Source organism: Thermobia domestica, chromosome 10 (genome assembly GCF_964235325.1).
Source record: "Thermobia domestica chromosome 10, izTheDome1.hap1.1, whole genome shotgun sequence".
In the NCBI taxonomy this organism is placed as follows: Eukaryota; Metazoa; Arthropoda; class Insecta; order Zygentoma; family Lepismatidae; genus Thermobia; species Thermobia domestica.
In genome coordinates this window covers 150,411,680-150,431,015 of record NC_137463.1, presented here as the reverse complement: position 1 = coordinate 150,431,015, position 19,336 = coordinate 150,411,680, and the positions used below count along the sequence as shown (strand labels likewise).

Sequence of the window (19,336 nt, the reverse complement as noted above, 5' to 3'; positions counted from 1 at the left end):
TTGATCGATGTAGACACCCAAATAGAAATAAGTACTAAACACGTGTTAATACTCACGAATCACTAGTGGAATATACGGAAGGCAAACTTGTATTTCTTTCAAACACCACGTTACCATGATACAATGTTGCTAATTACCATTTAGTTCAGTTCTTAAAAGTAAAGAATTGTTGAAGCATATTTTAAGTATAAGAAAATCATTGCATTGTTTTCAAAGCTAAATTAAAGACACTAACGTACAATACTTACTATTCTTCAAAATACCACGACTCCATCATACCCTGGTGCCAATTACTATTTTATCCAGTTCTTAAAGATAATTGAACATTTGTTGAAATATTTTTCCATTTATGAGAAAATCATTGCTTGTTTTCCTTTCAGAGACATACAATGTTAATGATAATTCGAAGTGTCACTAACTTTAATAGTATAATTCCAGTTTTTATTAAGTGTGCCTTGATCGAGATTAAGTTCCGGATTTTTAGTCGTAATAAAGAAAGATCGGAAGTAGATCTTTCAATTTCCGAAGTGGGGTTACGGAGAAATTGTATCGTTTGGATTATGACTTCGAAGTGAATAGATGTTTGAATAAACTTGATACTGTACGTTCATAATCCTTAGGATCCCTCAAATGTTCTGTAATTCTAATTGCTACATTTCTTCTAGTCATTCCAATGTAGCGTTGTCGGCATTGACATCAAGATAATAAATCCCAGAGAAATTTTGATTGTCTACATAATTATGGTTCCGTTAGTTAACTATCGTCTTCCAACTGTTGTGGTTTTGTTTGAAAACATCCTGTATACGAAACTGTAAAAATAAAAATAAATTTAGGACTTGAGGAATATGAATGTAATGTAAATATGATGTTGTTGTATCAATGTTGTATGAATATAATTGCCCACCATCGGTGGGTAGTAGAATTAAGATAGTAGGTAATGAAACCTGAAAATACGCACATAGACATTGTGATTAGTTATTTGGTTTAACTAATATGGCATAATAGGTTCAGACTGCACGCTTAATGAAATGTGTTAGGAAATGAGTAATACATGTTAACGGATTGCATATACTTACTGGTTACGGAATCTTTTCTCATTACGCATATGATTGTATTTTTTTGCTATTATTATACCTAGGTACATGATTGTCGCATGTTACTTTTTATGGAGTAACAATATAGAGATTATTTGTTTAGTTCTTTCATTTGTCTAGAATAATAGAATGCGATATGCCTTGAAAACATTATTACTAAGCTATACGTTCAGTTGTTTATAATTGATGGTGTATTACTCTGGTTAGCTTAAAGGATTTTAAACTTTCTGGCAGAAATTAATTCGGTAAAAGTTATTATTGCTGTTGCTGCAGCTTGAGGTATTCTAATATTTAATCAAAAATGTGTTTATTTATAGATTGCGATGGGTTTACCTCTTCATCAGATAAAGGATATCAGGTTGTTATACGGAGAGAAGCCGTGGGGAGAAACACCTATTAATTTCGACAATCCTGCAAGAAAACCTCAACCTTGGGGACATGTTATAGCAGCTCGGATAACAAGTGAGAATCCAGATGAAGGTAATTATACAAGAGTATTTAAAAATATGTTAGATGTGTAGCTCTATAATCTAAAAGCATACTGAACAAGATACTGCATTTGCTATTACGTATTACCCAGATGATAATATATAGAGAACATAACAGAGAAAAACAGAAAATTTACGACAGGCATTTTTGACACCAAAGGAGAAATTGAGCACAAATATTTCAGTAAAATTGGATTTTCGTAACGCATTTAATGAGCTTCGCCGGGATACTATGCTTGCCGCAGTGATGAATAATTTTCCTTCAATTTATCCATATGTTTATCAATGTTGTGCTCAACCAAGTGACCTGTTTTTCAACGGAAACACTATTTCTTCTCAGAGAGGTGTACAACGAGGTGATTCCCTGGGCCCAACAGTTTTCGCTATAACCATTCACTCTTTAGTTAAATCAATGGATACCAAATTAAACATTTGCTGCGTAGACGATGGAACAATTGGTGGTGAACCCGAGATAGTTCTTTCATCTTTTATAGAAATATATAAGAAGGCATCACTTCTTGGCTTGCGCCTTAACTTTTCTAAATGCGAGGTTGGTTGTCTTGGAACAGATGAAACCGCATTCGACGAAATCTTTAGAAGATTTAATGAGGCTGCACCAGGCATACGCCTCTGACAATTCAGAATGCTTGTCTTCTAGGTGCTGCTCTCACTAACGTGCTATTGAATAAAATATCTACTTTAGAATTGTTCTTGTCTCGACTTCCCTCAATTTCAGCCCATTCAGCCTTTTTCCTTTTACGAGCATCTTTATCAATCCCTCGCTTAACCTATTTTTTACGATGCTTTCCATCTTGGCATGAGCGTTCTTTGCTGGAAAAATATGATTCTGTCCTGATAACTGGCCTTGAATCAATTCTGAACTGCTCCTTAAATGACGACTCTTGGACACAAGCATTTTTACCTGTTGGCTTGGGCGGTCTTGGTATTCGACGAGCTGTGGATATGGTGATTCCTACATTCTTAGCGTCATACCACGGATCTCTGCGTTTAATCGAAGCTCTCCTTCCACAGGGTTATTGTTTGGACCCAGATGGTTCAGTTCAAGAAGGTTCTAATAAGTGGGCAAGCTTAGCAGATACAAGCCTTCCGGAGATTAGCAAAAAGTGTTATCAGTCATCTTGTAATACACCAATTGCATGTCAATTACATAATCATTTGTTACAATATGTTGTTGTTCCAGAAGATAAAGCCAGGCTTCTTGCTGCCTCGTCTCCCGAAGCGGGTGCATGGTTGATGGCGATACCTTCTCCCCTTTAGACCTTTATTTGTCAAATGAAAGCTTTCGAATTGCTGTAGCCTTACGTTTAGGCATAGCAGTTTGTGAGCCTCATCGCTCTCCAGCTTGTGGGGGTAATTTTAACCAACGTGACCTGCATGGCCTTTCATGCATGAAGAGCGCTGGTAGATTCGACCGACATTCCTCTGTAAATGATATAATACTACGAGCCCTCAACACAGCTGGATTTCCTTCAATACGGGAACCTTCTGGTTTCTGTCGTTCGGATGGAAAGCGACCAGATGGGATGGCACTGGTTTCATGGATGAGAGGTAAATGTTTATTGTGGGACTTCACATGCGCTGATACATACGCTCATTCAACTCTCCCTCTGTCAGTAATGAACGCTGGAGCTGTTGCTAATCGCAGAGAAGCTGTGAAAAGCAAAGAAAATACAACAACCTTCTCGAAAAGTTTGTTTTCATTCCAATCGCTATTGAAACCAGTGGTGCTTGGGATGCAAGAAGTCGTGAATTCATTAGGGAGGTAGGAAGACGCATTTCTTGTGTTTCCGGCGAAGTTCGCTCCACATCTTATCTAATACAGCGCATATTCGTCTCTATCCAACGTGGTAACGTCTCGTCAGTCCTTGGCACTTTACCACCTGGCAAGGAACTGGATGAGGTGTTTATACTCTGAGAAGAATTGTTTTATATATAATAGTTCCTGGACAATAGTTTTTCTTTTGACGTTATAATTACATATTTAAATTTAAAAATTCAAAGGTGTTCATATTTAACGCCAAATGACAATGAAGTATATTTAAGTTCTATTCCAAACAATGATTCAACAATGTATAATGGAATCTCAACAATGTTCTCGATTGCCGGCATTTGCAGAAATAATAGAATGTATATATTTCGATTTAAAAAAAATCAGTAAAATGTGATTTAATCATACAAGATTTAAAATGTAGAAGTTTTCAGTATATTTTCGATGATTTGCACAGTGCAAGAGTTCGAAAGAGAAGGGTAAATAAAAGAGAACTCTTTATTCTCTGACTCAGTTCTGTCAGCATTTGAGTACTTCAAGACAAGGAAGAATATTGGAAGCAATCTCCATGCCTTGCTTAAGATATTTGTAATTACTCATGATATCACAAGAAAATATCATGCCGAAACCCCGGTGGAATTTATAGCTTTGAATATGAACAAACAATTAATTCGAATAACCATACGATTCTAGTCATGAGCACACCCACATTTACAACAGGTTCTAGCAGTTCGCTTTAACACTAGAACCAGTTTTCGAAACCGACAATAAGCATGCGAATAAGTTAGGCTCGAATAACAAATTCATGACACCGTTTACTTGTTTCTTTGTGTTGGATTTTCAAGTTTTTTTTTTTAAACCTGGCTCGAATTCCACTGAGTGATTTTCCTTTCCTTCTAATTTCTCCGCTAATCTTTTCTTACAGTTTTTATGAAGGAGTTATTTACTAAATAAAAAGATTTTTTTTAAAAAATCAATAAATGAATAAAAAGGATTAATTGAAATATCCAATAGGCTACCTAACCATTGAACATCCATGGACGTAATAAACATATGGCGTTAGTTGGGAAATCCCGCCTCCTATTCACTGCGCACCATTCGTATAATGTTTCCGGTATATTAAGAATATGTATGTTGCACTATTTGACTCATAACACAACAAAATGAAAACTGCCCCACTCATTGTCGTACAACAGTTTCTACAGTTTAAAATGGAATCACGGTAGAATAAGGAAAGCAAAGCCGAATGAAAATATCAAGTATACATTTAAATTGCTAACAGTTTTGCCTAATGTTGATGTTGATACAATGGAAAATACAAATTCGTTAAACTTACCTTATTTATACCACCTTGAGAGAAAGAAAATTAATTAAACCTTTGCTTTTTCAATATAATAATATTAGTAGGTTGTTGTTACGCGTTGTTTTTAGATGTTAAATTTCGCTGACTTATGCAATTCGCTGCTTATGAAACTCGATTTGTGCTCTCGGCTTTGTTGTTTGTGTTATTACTTCCTTGCATCTTTATGGGGTAGTAATGCGATCATATTAACGATTAATTTAAATTTGTAATAGTATCCAGTTTCGTCATGAAGAATTCTTCTGACCCTAATATGGAACCTTGAGGAGTTCCACAGTTCATAGTGCTGTGGGTGATGTATGTCCATTCACACTAGGGATGGCCGGATCCGGATCTGATTGGGTCCGGATCCTTTGGATCCGGATCTCGGATCTGGGTCCGGATCTCGGATCTGGATCCGGATCTCGAATCTCGGATCTGGGTCCGGATCTCGGATCTGGATTCGGATCTCGGATCTGGATCCGGATCTCGGATCTGGGTCCGGATTTCGGATCTGGATCCGGATCTCGGATCTGGGTCCGGATCTCGGATTTCGGATCTAGATCCGGATCTCGGATCTGGGTTCGAAATTCGGATCTGCATCCGAAATCCGCATCTCAGATCTTGATTCTTATCCAAACCCACATCCCACCCAAATTGTGATAAACTTAAACATCAAAAATTCGCCGAAAGTAATTTCACGAAGTCCTGACAGTGAAGAAGAAAACAGAAAATTAAGACGAATATTGACAAGTCTATTTGTCTCCTTCATTCTATACTAAAGATCAAATGCTTGCCTTACTAAAAAATAATCTGATTTGACGCGGATGAGAGTTCGAATGTCGAATCTAGGTCCACCCGGTTGCAGGACCGAGATGAAATACACGCATATTTATATTTGAAACTGGAATACAAAACTCGAATATTTAAAATTCCTCAATACACCTATTTCATTGACAGTTAAGATAACAAACAGTTAAGACAAGTATTGTCTAGTTTTTACGTATATTTATCTTGCTCAGTCTGCTCAAAATATCAAATGTATACCTTACAATTAGATTTAATAATGAATTTGTAAATCACAATATGAGCACCGAGAATAAACTATGAATTTTGGTGCCCCTTATCTAGATTTGAAATTTCGGATTCATACATAGAATCAGGCTGAAAGATAAATATTTGAGATCCGGACACCGAAACAAGTGCTAGTACCAAGATCGTAGCCGTTTTACCTAGGTAATGCGAGCACTAATTCCGCATGTACCGGTACTTTGGGGAACACGAGAAACTAAAAACAGATAAATATTCTTTTTCAGGGGCAAGTCGCGCTTTAACATGACTTTTCATGAGTGTTGTGTTCAAATAGGAAAACTGTAATGGCGACTTGTTTGAAATAAATGCCTTTTCTTTTTTAGCAATAAAGTTAGGTACTTTCACATTGAATAAAAATTAGCAAAGCACATTTCATTGATTAGAGTGCTGGTTCTTATGGAAGCTTTCATACTGAACCGAAGATTTCCTCATGTGGATATCGGATTGCCACAATTCACCTTGCTGAAAGACGTGGTTTATTAGGAGGTCGGCCAAGATTCTTTTGGACTTAGCCTGTAGACTGCTTCTGGTCTCAATTATTCCCATATAACAAGACTAACCATATATAAAGTTGGTTCGAAATGATTTAAAATATCACTAATTACCTTAAGGGGATAATCGCGATTTAAATATTCGTAAATAAGAAGAGATGTAGAAGTTAAGCGTTAAAATAAATCCGATAATTCCTAATGCAACCTAATGATAGCAATAAAACTCCTTATGTAACATTTTCAAAGCTAAGATTAACAGTTTTGTTCCTGAAGAGGGTTTATGGCAACATAAAATATTATAAATCCAATTATCATAAGTAGTACCTCTGACAGCCCCGCATTTCACCATCACCCTTCATCCTGACAAGTGGGCAATTCACTTACCCACAATGACTTTCCAGGCATTTCAGTGACATCAATATTTCAGTTTGGGTTTGGGATCATGCTTCGGTGAACCTTGACTATCACCATCAGCAGCTATTAGAGAATCAGAACTTATTTCTGTATTAGACAATGTGGGTAACTATAGCTTTTCGTCTATAGAAGACAGAGAGCGTGCCTTCGGTGCCCGTGGTCATGGGTTCAATTCCCGGAGAGGCACTCAACAATTTCTATGTTGACCCAGCATCGTGAGGACAATTGGGGAGTTATCTTAAGTAAGAGGTAGCGGACTCCAGTCTAGAAAACCGGCATTGGGGAATTCGGGTGTCGATGCTTTGACTACACATCCCCACTTTCAACGTAAGCCCGCTGGTAGGAACCAAAGGACTGTCGTGCCAAGAATTTAGTTTGTTTTAATTAACATAAATGCCTTCTTTATTATTAAATTTTATCCAATATTTTCTTTTCAACTAGTTTGCGAAACTCAGATCTAGCTACTTGTTTTCTTTTTAATTCATGTTCATAGTTAGCACAACTAATCACTAAGGAAAAACAATCTTTTCAATAAAATTCGCCTAGCGTCTTTAGTAGCTCTAAGTTTAGTTTTTTTTTTTTTTTTTTTTTTTTTTTTTTTTTTTTTTTTTTTTTTTAAAGTTGAAGGGCGGTTTATCATTTTCCCCTCGCTTTCCCTATTCTTTTTTCTAGTTTTACCCATGTTTCTTTGCACGGACATTGCGCCTATACGCACGTGCTTAGTGTGTTCGTTTACAAAAGCGGGCCATTTTCCTGCCACTATACAAAGTAAGAGTGCACTGTATCAAAGAAATATATCTATGACGAAGTCATAATTACTCAGTTTTTGCATCGTACATAGTTTCCTCATCCTTATTAATCTCTTCACCCCCGCTTCCTGAATTCCAGTTCTAGTATTCTTTCTTAATGGGGGACTGATGTCTCATGTAGGCTTATTAACTATAACATCAGCAATAAAGAAAGTGCGGTTTAATTTGCACTAATTTTAAAACATTACGTTAATTAAATAATAATAATAATACGGAGCCAGCTCAGGCTACTTGTTAGGATTCTTGCTTCGCAATTGGATAATACCGGGTTCGAATTCGGAGACCAGCCATCCTGACTGAGGATTTTCCAGGGTTGTTCCTCAGTTATACTGGGCAAATGCTAGGTTAGTACCTTGATCTAAGGCTCTGGAGACCTTCCTTTCACTCCTTTTCCAATGTTTTCATCTGCTGATTACTACAGTGTAAAGTGACCTCTGAGTATGTATCTGGTAGCTTATAGTAAATAAACAATAACGACGTAATATATCTTCACTAAACGTGTGGGTTAATTTAACTACAGCCTTACAGTCCCAATAGATAGCTAAAGTTTTAATATCAATTTCCTGACTTTTATATACTATTTTCATATTGTTTCAGCTTTCAGTTTTCTCATGTATGTTCCCACCGAGAATTGAACCTGAGATCACATGAACAAATGCGAATATGTTAAATATTTTTGAACACTTTAATATACAAAACACAAAACGCTTCAATGATACGATGCATGGATATGTTTTGGTTACGTCCTGCAATGCATGATTAAAGAAGCCAGGAGGGTAAAGAAAAAATAACAGAAATCTCTTTTATATTTACTCCTTCAACAAACTCCCGACCTCAGAAGGGCAAGCCATAAGTCAGGTAATAAAGTCATACAACGAACACAACCATATCGCTCTCCTGAAATTCTCGTGTGTATGTTTAAAAATCTACTGTTGTTCCACGCCAACCAGTCTATATTTTTTGTTGTATATACCTTCGAAGTGAAAGATATTCATTATTACATTTGTTGGTGGTTGGACTCGTGAGTCAGAAACCACTATTAATAAAGAGTTTGTTTTGTCTACTATCCCTGCGATTAGAAGGGCCTTATCTAAAAGATATTTCATTTGTATATGAGAAAAGAAGAAAGTTTATTTTCTAAGAATAAAATAAATATTTTCAATGTGAAGCTAACATTAAGTTTCGAAGAGGAGCTAAACAGAAGAATTTGTTACCATTTACATCAGTTTTCAGACAGTTCACTATACTCTGAAATGGGAAGAAATCAAACTTGGAAACATTTTACTAAAAAGACTTCGACAGAAAGTGCAACATGTAAATATTGCAAGGTTAAAATAAAATAAAGAACAAAGGTAACACAAACGTGTTATGGAAGCATTTGAAAGCACAGCAACCTACTATATCAGTGAATCCTAAAAAAGTTTTAACGAATTGTAGATATTCAATTTTATCATCACAATTTCAGATGTAGGTTTGGATACAAATCAAGATATGAGATTCGAATTTCGGATCCAGATCCGAGATCCGGATCTAGGTTCGAGATCCGAATTTCGGATCCAGATCCGAGATCCGGATCTGGGATTCGGATCCGAGATCCGGATCTGAGATTCGGATCCGAGATCCGGATCTAGGTCCGGATCCGGCAAGATCCGGATCCGGATCTCACTGGATCCGGGATATCCGGATCCGAAAATTTTTGGCCATCCCTAATTCACACTAGTGTATTGCAACCGATTCTTTAAGTAGCTTTCCATAAGATTGAAGACGACTCCCCATATGCCATAACCTTGTAATTTCTGAAGTACTATGTTGTGATTACTGTATCGAACGCTTTTTTAAGATCAACGAACACACCTATCACGTTGTGTTCATCTGAGATATAGTTTGAAAGACCATTAATGGCAAGTTGTGTAGACTTATTTTTCTGAAATCCATATTGTTCTTGAATTATTATTTTATATTTTGTTATGAAGTCTATTTAATTTGGAATAGATTACTTTCTCATATGTCTTGCTCAAAATAGGAAGTATCGAAGTTAGCCTGTAATTAGTTTTACATATGAGAAAAAGCAAAAAGGCTACTACTCAACGAAAAAAATATGTAGCAGAGTTTTCTTCTACATGCAAGAGGTAGCGCTTTCGGAAGATTCCTTCTTCCTTCTTCGGCCTATTAAAAGACTCAAGAAGAATTTAAAAACATGAAGGAAGGGTAAAAAATTGGTTAAAAGGTTAAATACAAACGGGAATAGACACTCACTGACATTGTACACTGCTGTCCATTGTTTTCTGTTCTTGCTTTCCAAATGGTGAAACTATGTAGTCAAAAGATTACTCCAAATGATGTTTATTTCTCCCCTATCCAGATAAAGTATAAGCCCTTCTTTATGAATATAATGATTCTTTAATTTTTCGTTCCGTTGCTGTTTTAGCTTTTTCAATTAAACTTAATTCCACAATATGATGGTTATAATCTCTAAGTTGCGTTGCTAAACCAGATAACTGTTGCAGGTACCGAGATTTCGAGGTACGGACGTGTTCAGCTATTCTAGTATAAATGTTCCTTTTTATTTGACCTATATACACTTTATCACACTGACATTACATTCGATAGACGCTACTGCTTTGTAAAGGGTCAGTAAAGATTATGCACCGTGTGTTTTAATATTTGACAGAAGATTTGTTGTTTTACATATCTTAACCTTTTAACCAATTTTTTACCCTTCCTTCATATTTTTAAATCCTTCTTGAGTCTTTAACAGGCCGAAGAAAGAAGTAGCATCTTCAAAGCGCTACCTGTTGCATGTAGAAGAAAATTCTGCGGTGAGTAGTAGCCTTTTTGTTTTTTTCTCATTGAATATTATCACCGCTTGCAATACTGTGATAGTATACTTTTTTTTCGCCTTTGTACATTGATATTACTTTTGCGATTTTCATTCCATCAGGCAATATTCCTGTTTCTAAAGTTCTATTAATTGTATGTTCTAGAATGGGTGCTATTTCCTTACTAGAATCTTTGATAGTTTTTGTGCTTATATTGTCATATCCTGCACTTGATTTGTTAGGTAAAGTTCTAGTTATGTTACATTTTTCAGTTTCACTTACAGGCTTGAGAAATAGACTTGCTTCAACATTTCCAGATATATGATGAAAATAGTCCCCTGGTAATGATTTTATACTGGCCGCCAAGTTTATCCCAACTGCTGTGAAAAAACTGTTGAACTCGTTTGCTACTTTAATCGGGTCTTTAATAAGGGTTCCAAGTTCATTAACAATATTTATTTCCACATGTTCTCCCTTTGTTTGAATATTTATTGCCGGTTTGATTACCTCCCATTTTTCTTAATATTATTCCCTGCTTCGATCATATTATTCATATAATAGGTGTTTTTGGCATTGTTGATAACTTTCTTTAAAGTATTGCGATATTGCTTGTATTTTTGACGAAGCCCTAAATTGAATAGATGTTGAGTACTTCTTTTCCAACGAGTATCCTTTCTTTTAATTGAGTTAAGTATAGCCATCGTCATCTACAGTTGGATTTCTATGTTGTGTTTATTAGTACATCATTTCGTTACAGTGCATCTTCTATATACTTCTTTATTGTTGTTTGAAGAATTTGTAAGGCTTTTGATGAGCATGCTGTAGTGTACATTCCGGTTTCGGACCATTTTGTTTATTTTATCTTTTGCTTTATTTTCTTACTATCTCGAATAGTAACTTCCCGTGCTCTTTTGTTTGGATTTCCTAATGTTAGCGACATCTACGTGTAAACAGGAAAGTGATCACTAAGGGGTGTTGTAATTGCCCCTGACACTGTTTTACTATTTATCATACTTGCCCCAATGTGATCTGTTGTACTATGTGTATTTCCTTGAATACGAGTGGGAACCGTTATACATATTTTGTTACGGGGGTTGCTATTTAGCATATGTATGTACTCGGCGCTTTCGTGTTCATCATTCAAGTGAATGTTAATGTCCCCTGCGTGTACGCAATATTTATTTTCGGTATTAATTTTAGTTAGCATTAAACAATTTTTGAATTCCACATAATTTTTATCAGGTGACCCATAGATGACTCGTATGACAATGCTGTTTTTGAAATTGGGATTGGTTATTTCAACCCATAACATTTCACATAAGTCAGTGTTATTCATTTTGTTTAAGTCTTCGCGAATAAAATAATTTAATGACGTTCTAATGTAAAGGCTACTCCGTGTCCTTTTCAGTTGTTATTGCAATTATAATTTCTTAATTTGTTTGCATAATTATAATTAGGCGAAGTTACTAATTTGTTTCTTCTTCATCTTTAAGATGAGTTTCACTTAATGCAATGACATTGAACTCAGTTTTCATTTGTCTTAAAAATGCTTGAAGTTCATTGTATTTACTATAAGTTTTGAATATTTAGATGTAATAGTGAAAGCTAATCGTTAGATGGGATGTCGAGCACATTTGGTTTTACACTCTTACAGGTTAAGAACGAGTGAACGTAATGAAATATTGGGTCTTCGGTATCACAGTTTATCATACAAGGATTTTAGTTATTCTATACAATATTACTACTACTACGATATTACTATTTTCCTACTGTTAATGCTACTAGCAATACAACAATTAACAACTTCACTACTTCTATAAGTATATCCTACTAGTACATATACATAGTGGTGCTAAACACATGTGGCTAAAGCTTAATACAAACACGAAAGATGCACTTGGGATACTGCGTTTTTCAATTATAATTGCTCTGTCTTGCGGAGATTTTCACCATTTGAATCAGTCCATACAAATTGCCGCTTTGCTTGTTTCGTTTCTTCTTTGACATAGCCATACCAAGTAGTCGTTTCTTTGCTGGCGTGAAATGGTCATTCACGTAAATTGGCACAGAATTCTGAAAACCAATGCAACGAGTTGTGAGTTTTTCATTAGTTTTGGTTTTGCTACCCTTATAAACTGGTCTCGCTTCCGTCGGTTCACGAATTGCACAACTATATTTTTGTGTGTGGGTTTGGAAGGGACTGGTACCCAATGCACTGCATGCGTTTCGTTTTCAATGTCCATTTCATCCCCGATAGCAGATGCAATTACCGTTACAATTGCTTCGGCATTTGCACCTTTTTTAAAGGGGACATTTTAATTTCCAAGTTTTCCTTCGGTTTATTGTTCTGCGTAGTCTAACTCTGATTGTAAGTTCTCAATTTGTGATTTTCATTTTATTTTTTCCTTAATGATGCCAAGAGTTGAGTTTTTCTAATGCCAAAAGGTTTTTTGTGTATTTTGTCATACTTCTGGCTCATAAAACACTATACTCTCTTTTAATGCCCGCACAGCTGACAAAAGTTCAGATATGGGAGAACTTATCACCAAGATTGTCTATAGGATCGTTTATGATGTCTTCAAGTTTCTTTTTCTCTTTCTCCCCCCTGTTAGCTCACGTTCACTCGGTGGTTTAGTTGGTGATTGGGGCTGCTTCTCTTCCTCCATCCCTTTCTGGGCATTGACCTAAGTCAACGCTCTTGTGCCTGCCTTCCCCTTTTGTATGTCTTCGACATTAAGCATACAGTTTCCACACTTTCACCTTTGTTTGATCGCACTGTTCATGTTTTTAAATTTAGTAATGGTAATGTTTCTACATTCAATTTGGAATTTTTCTCCATAACTCGCACTGCACCGCAGAAAATATTCATTTTTCAGGATAACATCCTCACACGAAACACATCTTTCCGCCATGTCTACTCCCTTTTTCCGCAAATCCCTTCCAAAAACACAAAGTAATTCACGCTACGTTTGAACTTGTCAGCGCTCAACCTCCAGAAAAGTTCCTTCGCGTCCTCTTGAAAAGAGGACTGATGTCAACACTGATCTGCTTGCTTGTATCGTATTAACAATTATTCCTTCGAGGACTAAATGTGTTTCTGCTATCACTTAAGCATTGAGATGGAAATACTTGTATACCGGGCACCTGTCTGGAAAACCTGCTCTCAGTACAGAGATGAAAATTGCTGAAATATAAATGCCATGAATGACCTTATTACTTACTCCCCTCCTCATAGGAATTATGGCAGAGTATTCTATTTCAACATCAGTGGTACCAAAAATCATAGGCAAAACATATGATTAGCTTCCACTATTTTACTCTGTATGCTTTGCCGTGAAATGCTACTTTTAGCGAAAGGAAAGTATTGCAGTTAACAAGTCCATTTTCTCAATTTCTGTTTCTTTGGAGTGTGGACGCCTTTTGCGATATTTGGTCCTCTGTTTCTTGTACCTGATTCTCGGTTCTAGATCCCGGTACCCGATTCTTACTGGATCAGAAACCAAGTAACTGTGGAATTGTGTTATCCGAATCCGAAATTTTCTGTCCATTCCTAGTTGTTTGTAATCATATTATGGGAAATTGCCTGAAAGAGAACTTTGAAATAAATTTTGGAACTTATTAAGTAAATTCCGCGAGCTAGGTTTCAGTCATCACTTTGATTAAAGGGATCATCTTAAAGGATTTGATTTTTTGTTTGATTTTTAGTTTAGCGTCCCTTATAGGAGCGAGGCTATATGAGCCGTGGACTTAAAGTTTAACGTAATGTCTGAACCACATGAGCTCCACTGGGAAGTATCCTAAAGGAGTGTGGGTGTTAAAATCAATGCGCGCGGACACATGACCTAGAATTTTCCAAAATTTCGGTTTTCGGAGAGGAGGGGGGACAGGTGCAATTTTCATATTTTTCTCACCACATTGCTATAAATGTTGTCTTATGTTTGTGATCACATCACGGGAAATAGGTTACCCGTTTGAAGTGAATATTAGCACATAATTATTTATTTATTAACAATCACCAGGTATAGCTCAAATGCCATTTTATACTGGATATCTAACAACAACAACAATAACAATGGAAAGAATTTGGAAAGGTATCGGCCAGGGTCTGTTTAGTAGGTACCATCCTGGCATTTGCCTGGTAGAACTGAGGAAGACCCCAGTCAGGATGGTCGGCAGCGGGAATCAAACCCGCTACCTGCCGAATACGAAGCAAACGCTCTACTTGAGCAACTTCGCTTGGTCAGATTAGTTTTTCCTCCAAGGTTTTCATCCTATCACGTTAATTAACGAACATATTCTAAGAGGTTGGGGAGTCCAAAATGTATGCCAAAAATAGGGGATGTTACGGGTTTATAAAATGACACTTTCATTGAAATGTGTTTCCGGAAGGGAAAGGGGGTTCCAATATTTGAAATGCAGGAAAGAGGCATTTCAGCTAGTCATCAATAAAATGGCTAAAGAAGCAAATCTCGTAGATGTAGCAGTGCAGGAGAAAGTAAGAAAAAGATATGAAATGCCTGAGTTACAGTAAGACCAGTCATTATCTCAGCTGCAACTATTGTCTTCAAGAGTACTATGAAGCAGTTGGAACAAATAAATGCTAAACATCTAAGAAACCTATAAAAAATCATTTCCTAGACGCCTTTCATGTTGTTAGGAAGTTCTGCCAGAAGCGACCGTCACATTATTGATCTAGAACCAGTTTTAGCTGAGATGCAGCAGTGATAATAATATCATATACTACACTGATAGGAAATTATTCATAAATTAATTACATATTGAATTGAATGATTTTTCTAACATTTTTGCCTGGTTTAACAGCTGTGTTTAAACCAAAAATTACTTGAACATCATGTTTGGTTTATTAATTATGGATTTAAAACTTAGTAAAAAATCTACGTTTCATTTTAGACGTTTTATCTGCTGAGGGATCTAATCACTAATCTCCTTTGAACAGCTTTTGAGAACTTCTGTAGTACAATAATTTTTCTTCCAGATTGAAATATAAATATCTTGTCACTTCCATTTTGGACGTAAGAGAAATTTTCAGACGTCCTTCATATATATTACCAGAATACTCGAAACACCCGTGGTACTCCCTCGTGTCTATGTGGTTAGCGTACGCACCTTTGGCGAGGGAGATCTAGGTTTCGCTCTGGGTGGAATAGTTCGAATTCCACATTAAACTGTAAGACCACATCCTGTATAGCTTCACTTCCAAACCCAAATCAAAGCAAACCAAATCGAAGCACCTGTATACTCTATGCTTAATCATTGAGTCTGTAACACTTAACATTTGTACATTGTGAGTCTTTTGTGTTTGTGATGTATTTGATGATAGTGAGTCGTACTTAACGTCACGCTTTCTTTGGTTATAGTGAGAGTACATGACGCGGCATCATAATTAGTATTACGAGCAATTGGCCAGACGTTAGAGGTGCAAAGTGAGAGAACTATGGTATTTTCAAGGAGGGCAACTTGTGGGTGCATATTTATTTGCAACTAGAGTGTCAAAGACTGCCAATTTGTTCGATCCATCGATAGTGATACAGAACTCTGAGTTTCAGTTTCAGTTTTCGTAATTTGAAGCTTCAATTCAGTGTAGTTGAAGGATGCACATATCGCCATACAAAAGCTACCTTCACATACTAGGTCGTGCACCACCACACTGTCTCGCTTCAATGAGAGGTTGATTGCAAGACAACGCCATCGGTCCTGCGCATACAGAACTGTTGTAAGACATCATGTGTAGGTGAGATAGATCGCTAAAATTGCCCAGGATTGTCACAAAGCATTGAAGAACTGATGGGACACAACTGAATGCAAGACTCAATTATCATCTGGAACGACCATTAGAGTGTACGAGGGCTGTCGACATTCGCGTTAGGGTTGCAGTTTTCCAAATGTCTACTTATCCCGAAAACCGGTAGCACCATAAAAATGATATTGAGAACATGGGCCGCCAATTATTGGAAAATAATAAATAGTGCAATGCACTTTCGTTGTTTTCAACAACAGGCCGGGTTTATGTATGGCGGATATCCAAAGAAGGTTATTATCCGGATTGCGTACGCTTTACCGTTAAACATGGTGGAATCTCTGGTCTGGTGTTGGCCGTATTCCATAGTATTCCATTACTTATTAATCTGAAAGGACGAATTACTTTCAGTGATAATGTGATCAACTTTAGGTGATCACTTTAGTTTTTGGAGTAGATGTTGTTCGCGAAGAAGAACGCAATTTCCTAAGATAGTTGTGCACTCACACACATACTTGGCCCTTCTTACATATGATTTGAGGAATCAACTGAATTTCAACATCTCCCCATAGCGCTCAATCCACCAGCTTGAACCATTGTTCAATATCTGTGGTTAGTTTTAGTTCGGCGTTGTTCAATATCTATGGTCAGGCGTAAATTTCCTCGTCCATCACTGGTGATGCAGTGAGTGCTCGATTACATCAACGATGATTCACTGTTCTTCTGGAAGCGATTCACGATTTATGTTTCCAGTGTCATTTAACCATATAAATTATTATTAATCATATGTACGTGAATCCATTTTTGTAGCAGGTATATGTGCATATATACAAAGTCAGTCAATGGTTTACTATATATATATATATATATATATATATATATATAAGTGTAAGAAACTCAGCTAGTTATTTTCTTCTTTTTTCAGTCTTTAATGCTTTAATTAGAAGCGAATATTATTAAAAATATTCTTCAAATAATTAAATTCTATTTCAGTTTTATAAATTAGGAGAGCGTAGATCAATAAATTGTAATGCCTGGTAGGTCTCATAATACAATCTTAGAAATTTGCAATCCAAACAAGTGGAGTAAATTATAGGCAGAAAAGCGAGACAGAGGATTACCCAGCGGCTAACTGTCCTGCTTGATTGCCTTCCTACGTCATTACTATGTAAGAGTAATTAACAATCGGTTAGTAAATTATCTCTCTCAGAACATGGGAGTAGAAAACAATAGAGGAAAATGGATTAATTTACCGAATTTTCAATCCCCGTAAACAGCAACCTCACAAAACGTTCAAAAATACAGAGATATTGTTAACCGAGTATACATATAAGTTTAGGCACAGTTTTCTAATTACTGAAATTTACTAAGTTACATGTTGTTCTGAGGGAACATGCATGGCTCAAAAGAAGAAATATCAACCAGAAGTGAACAAGGAAGGGATATGAAAAAGTAACATTTAACTTATAGTTATTACAATATTGAATCTCAATAATTTAAATTCGATTAGAAAATTATCCAGTTCTAATAGCAATACGGAAATGCTTTATAGAAATAATTTTTATTCAAATTAAGAACTAAGAATTAAATTACTGGCTAAGGTATGCTTTCGAGGAATTCTTCAAGTGTATGAGATGTCTCGAGAATTCCGAATTAGCATCTCTGAAACCAGGTAGTGTAGCCACACCAGGAAAATGGGCTAGTCAGAAAGACAAAGTTTCCATGTGAATTGGTTATTTTGAAAATATCTACACGTGAGCCATATTGATAAAGATTTTACTTTTAATTTTATATCTTTTCCTTCTTAAGGATTGTTGATTCGGGTCAAAGTTGTTTACATAAGGAGACACAGGTTGTAAATATAATGACATTTCTTATAAATTCAATTTTATTTCAATAATGATACTTGGCATTTGTGGCAAGTAACTAATAACATTCTGTGTTTTCTGTAGTCGGTCACAATAATATTGTTGTAAACTTGTCAATCATCTGACAACAGATACACAGATAGTAATGCTCCCATCTATTTTCTTTATCTGTTATTCTTGTGTCTTAGGAAGTATGAACATAATATGGCAATATTCAGTTAATGATAAGATCGGCTCTGAGTTTGCAATCAAAAAGTGATAGATTAACTTGAAATAGAGTACAAATATTTTAATGTGTGTCATCATGAGTTTTAAGAAGAGAAAGTTGTGAAATTGGTTTCGAAATCCGTTAAGTATTAGTGAAATAAACTTCCATAAACTATCTTGGATTAACGGAACGTTATGACTGGTAATTTCTTTTTGCAACATTCAACAATGAAGAGTTTTGAACAGTATTTTAAATATATTTTAAAATGATGTAAGTTTCAACGATTTTAAACAAATTAAATATGAAAATATAGACAAGTCTAGTGAAGTATTGCCAGTTGAAGCGACACCTAATATGATTGAAAAAAATAAGAATGACGACACTAATGTTACTGTTAATAAGACGGATGTCTCAAAATGTAATAAAACTCAAGACCACAGATCTGCTGGTACCAATCAATACAATTACATACAATGCCTCCACTGCAATAAATACTTCCTCAGCCAAAGAAGTTTAGCCATTCACAGTACAAAAACTCACAATGAAGTATCCAAGAGCAAACAATCGGCCGTTAAATTGAAACACAATGTTATTAATTAATTATTACATAATTTTAATGATATAAATTCCAAGGAATCACAGACTAAAATATGTGATCTGCTAGTACATTTAAAAGCCAAAATTCCAATTCTTCGTCGAGTTCCGAAAGGAGCAAGATTGTCGGTGGCAGATTCTGTATATGAACTGGTTCATAAGATAACGGTTAGTAATGACTTGGATTCCTGGATGGACCTTTTGCTTTTCCCCTACGAAGTTCTGTGTTCCTCCACATTCCGAAAAAGTTACTAATCTGACAACATGGGTTAAACAATGAGCTAGAAATTGGTCGGAATATCGCCGAGAAGCTCTATTAAACCTTCACACAAAAACATACAAACCTCGCCAATTACCAACAAATAAATCTTTCAACTTCAGGAGTATTGAGCACAGATTATCCGATGGAGATATACGTGGAGCAGTGAGGCTATTAACTTCGGAAGACATCAGGACAATTCCAGATTCATCAGTGTTGAAAGCTCTCAGAGAGTAGCATCCTGCTCATTCATATTCATTAGCTACACCGGAGCTCTCAGAGATCAATACTCCAGTAATCAGAATCTCGACTGA

General features: G+C 36.0%; 1 protein-coding gene across 1 annotated transcript in view; it reads left to right on the top strand.

The window, feature by feature from the left end:
* The window catches only part of ACC (acetyl-CoA carboxylase), a 776,633-nt gene that overhangs the window by 214,202 nt on the left and 543,095 nt on the right, over nucleotides 1–19,336 (top strand). Inside the window, exon 8 of the mRNA XM_081728639.1 lies at nucleotides 1,412–1,574. Within this exon, the coding sequence (XP_081584765.1) occupies nucleotides 1,412–1,574 (163 nt within the window). The remainder of the gene's footprint in view (nucleotides 1–1,411; nucleotides 1,575–19,336) is intronic.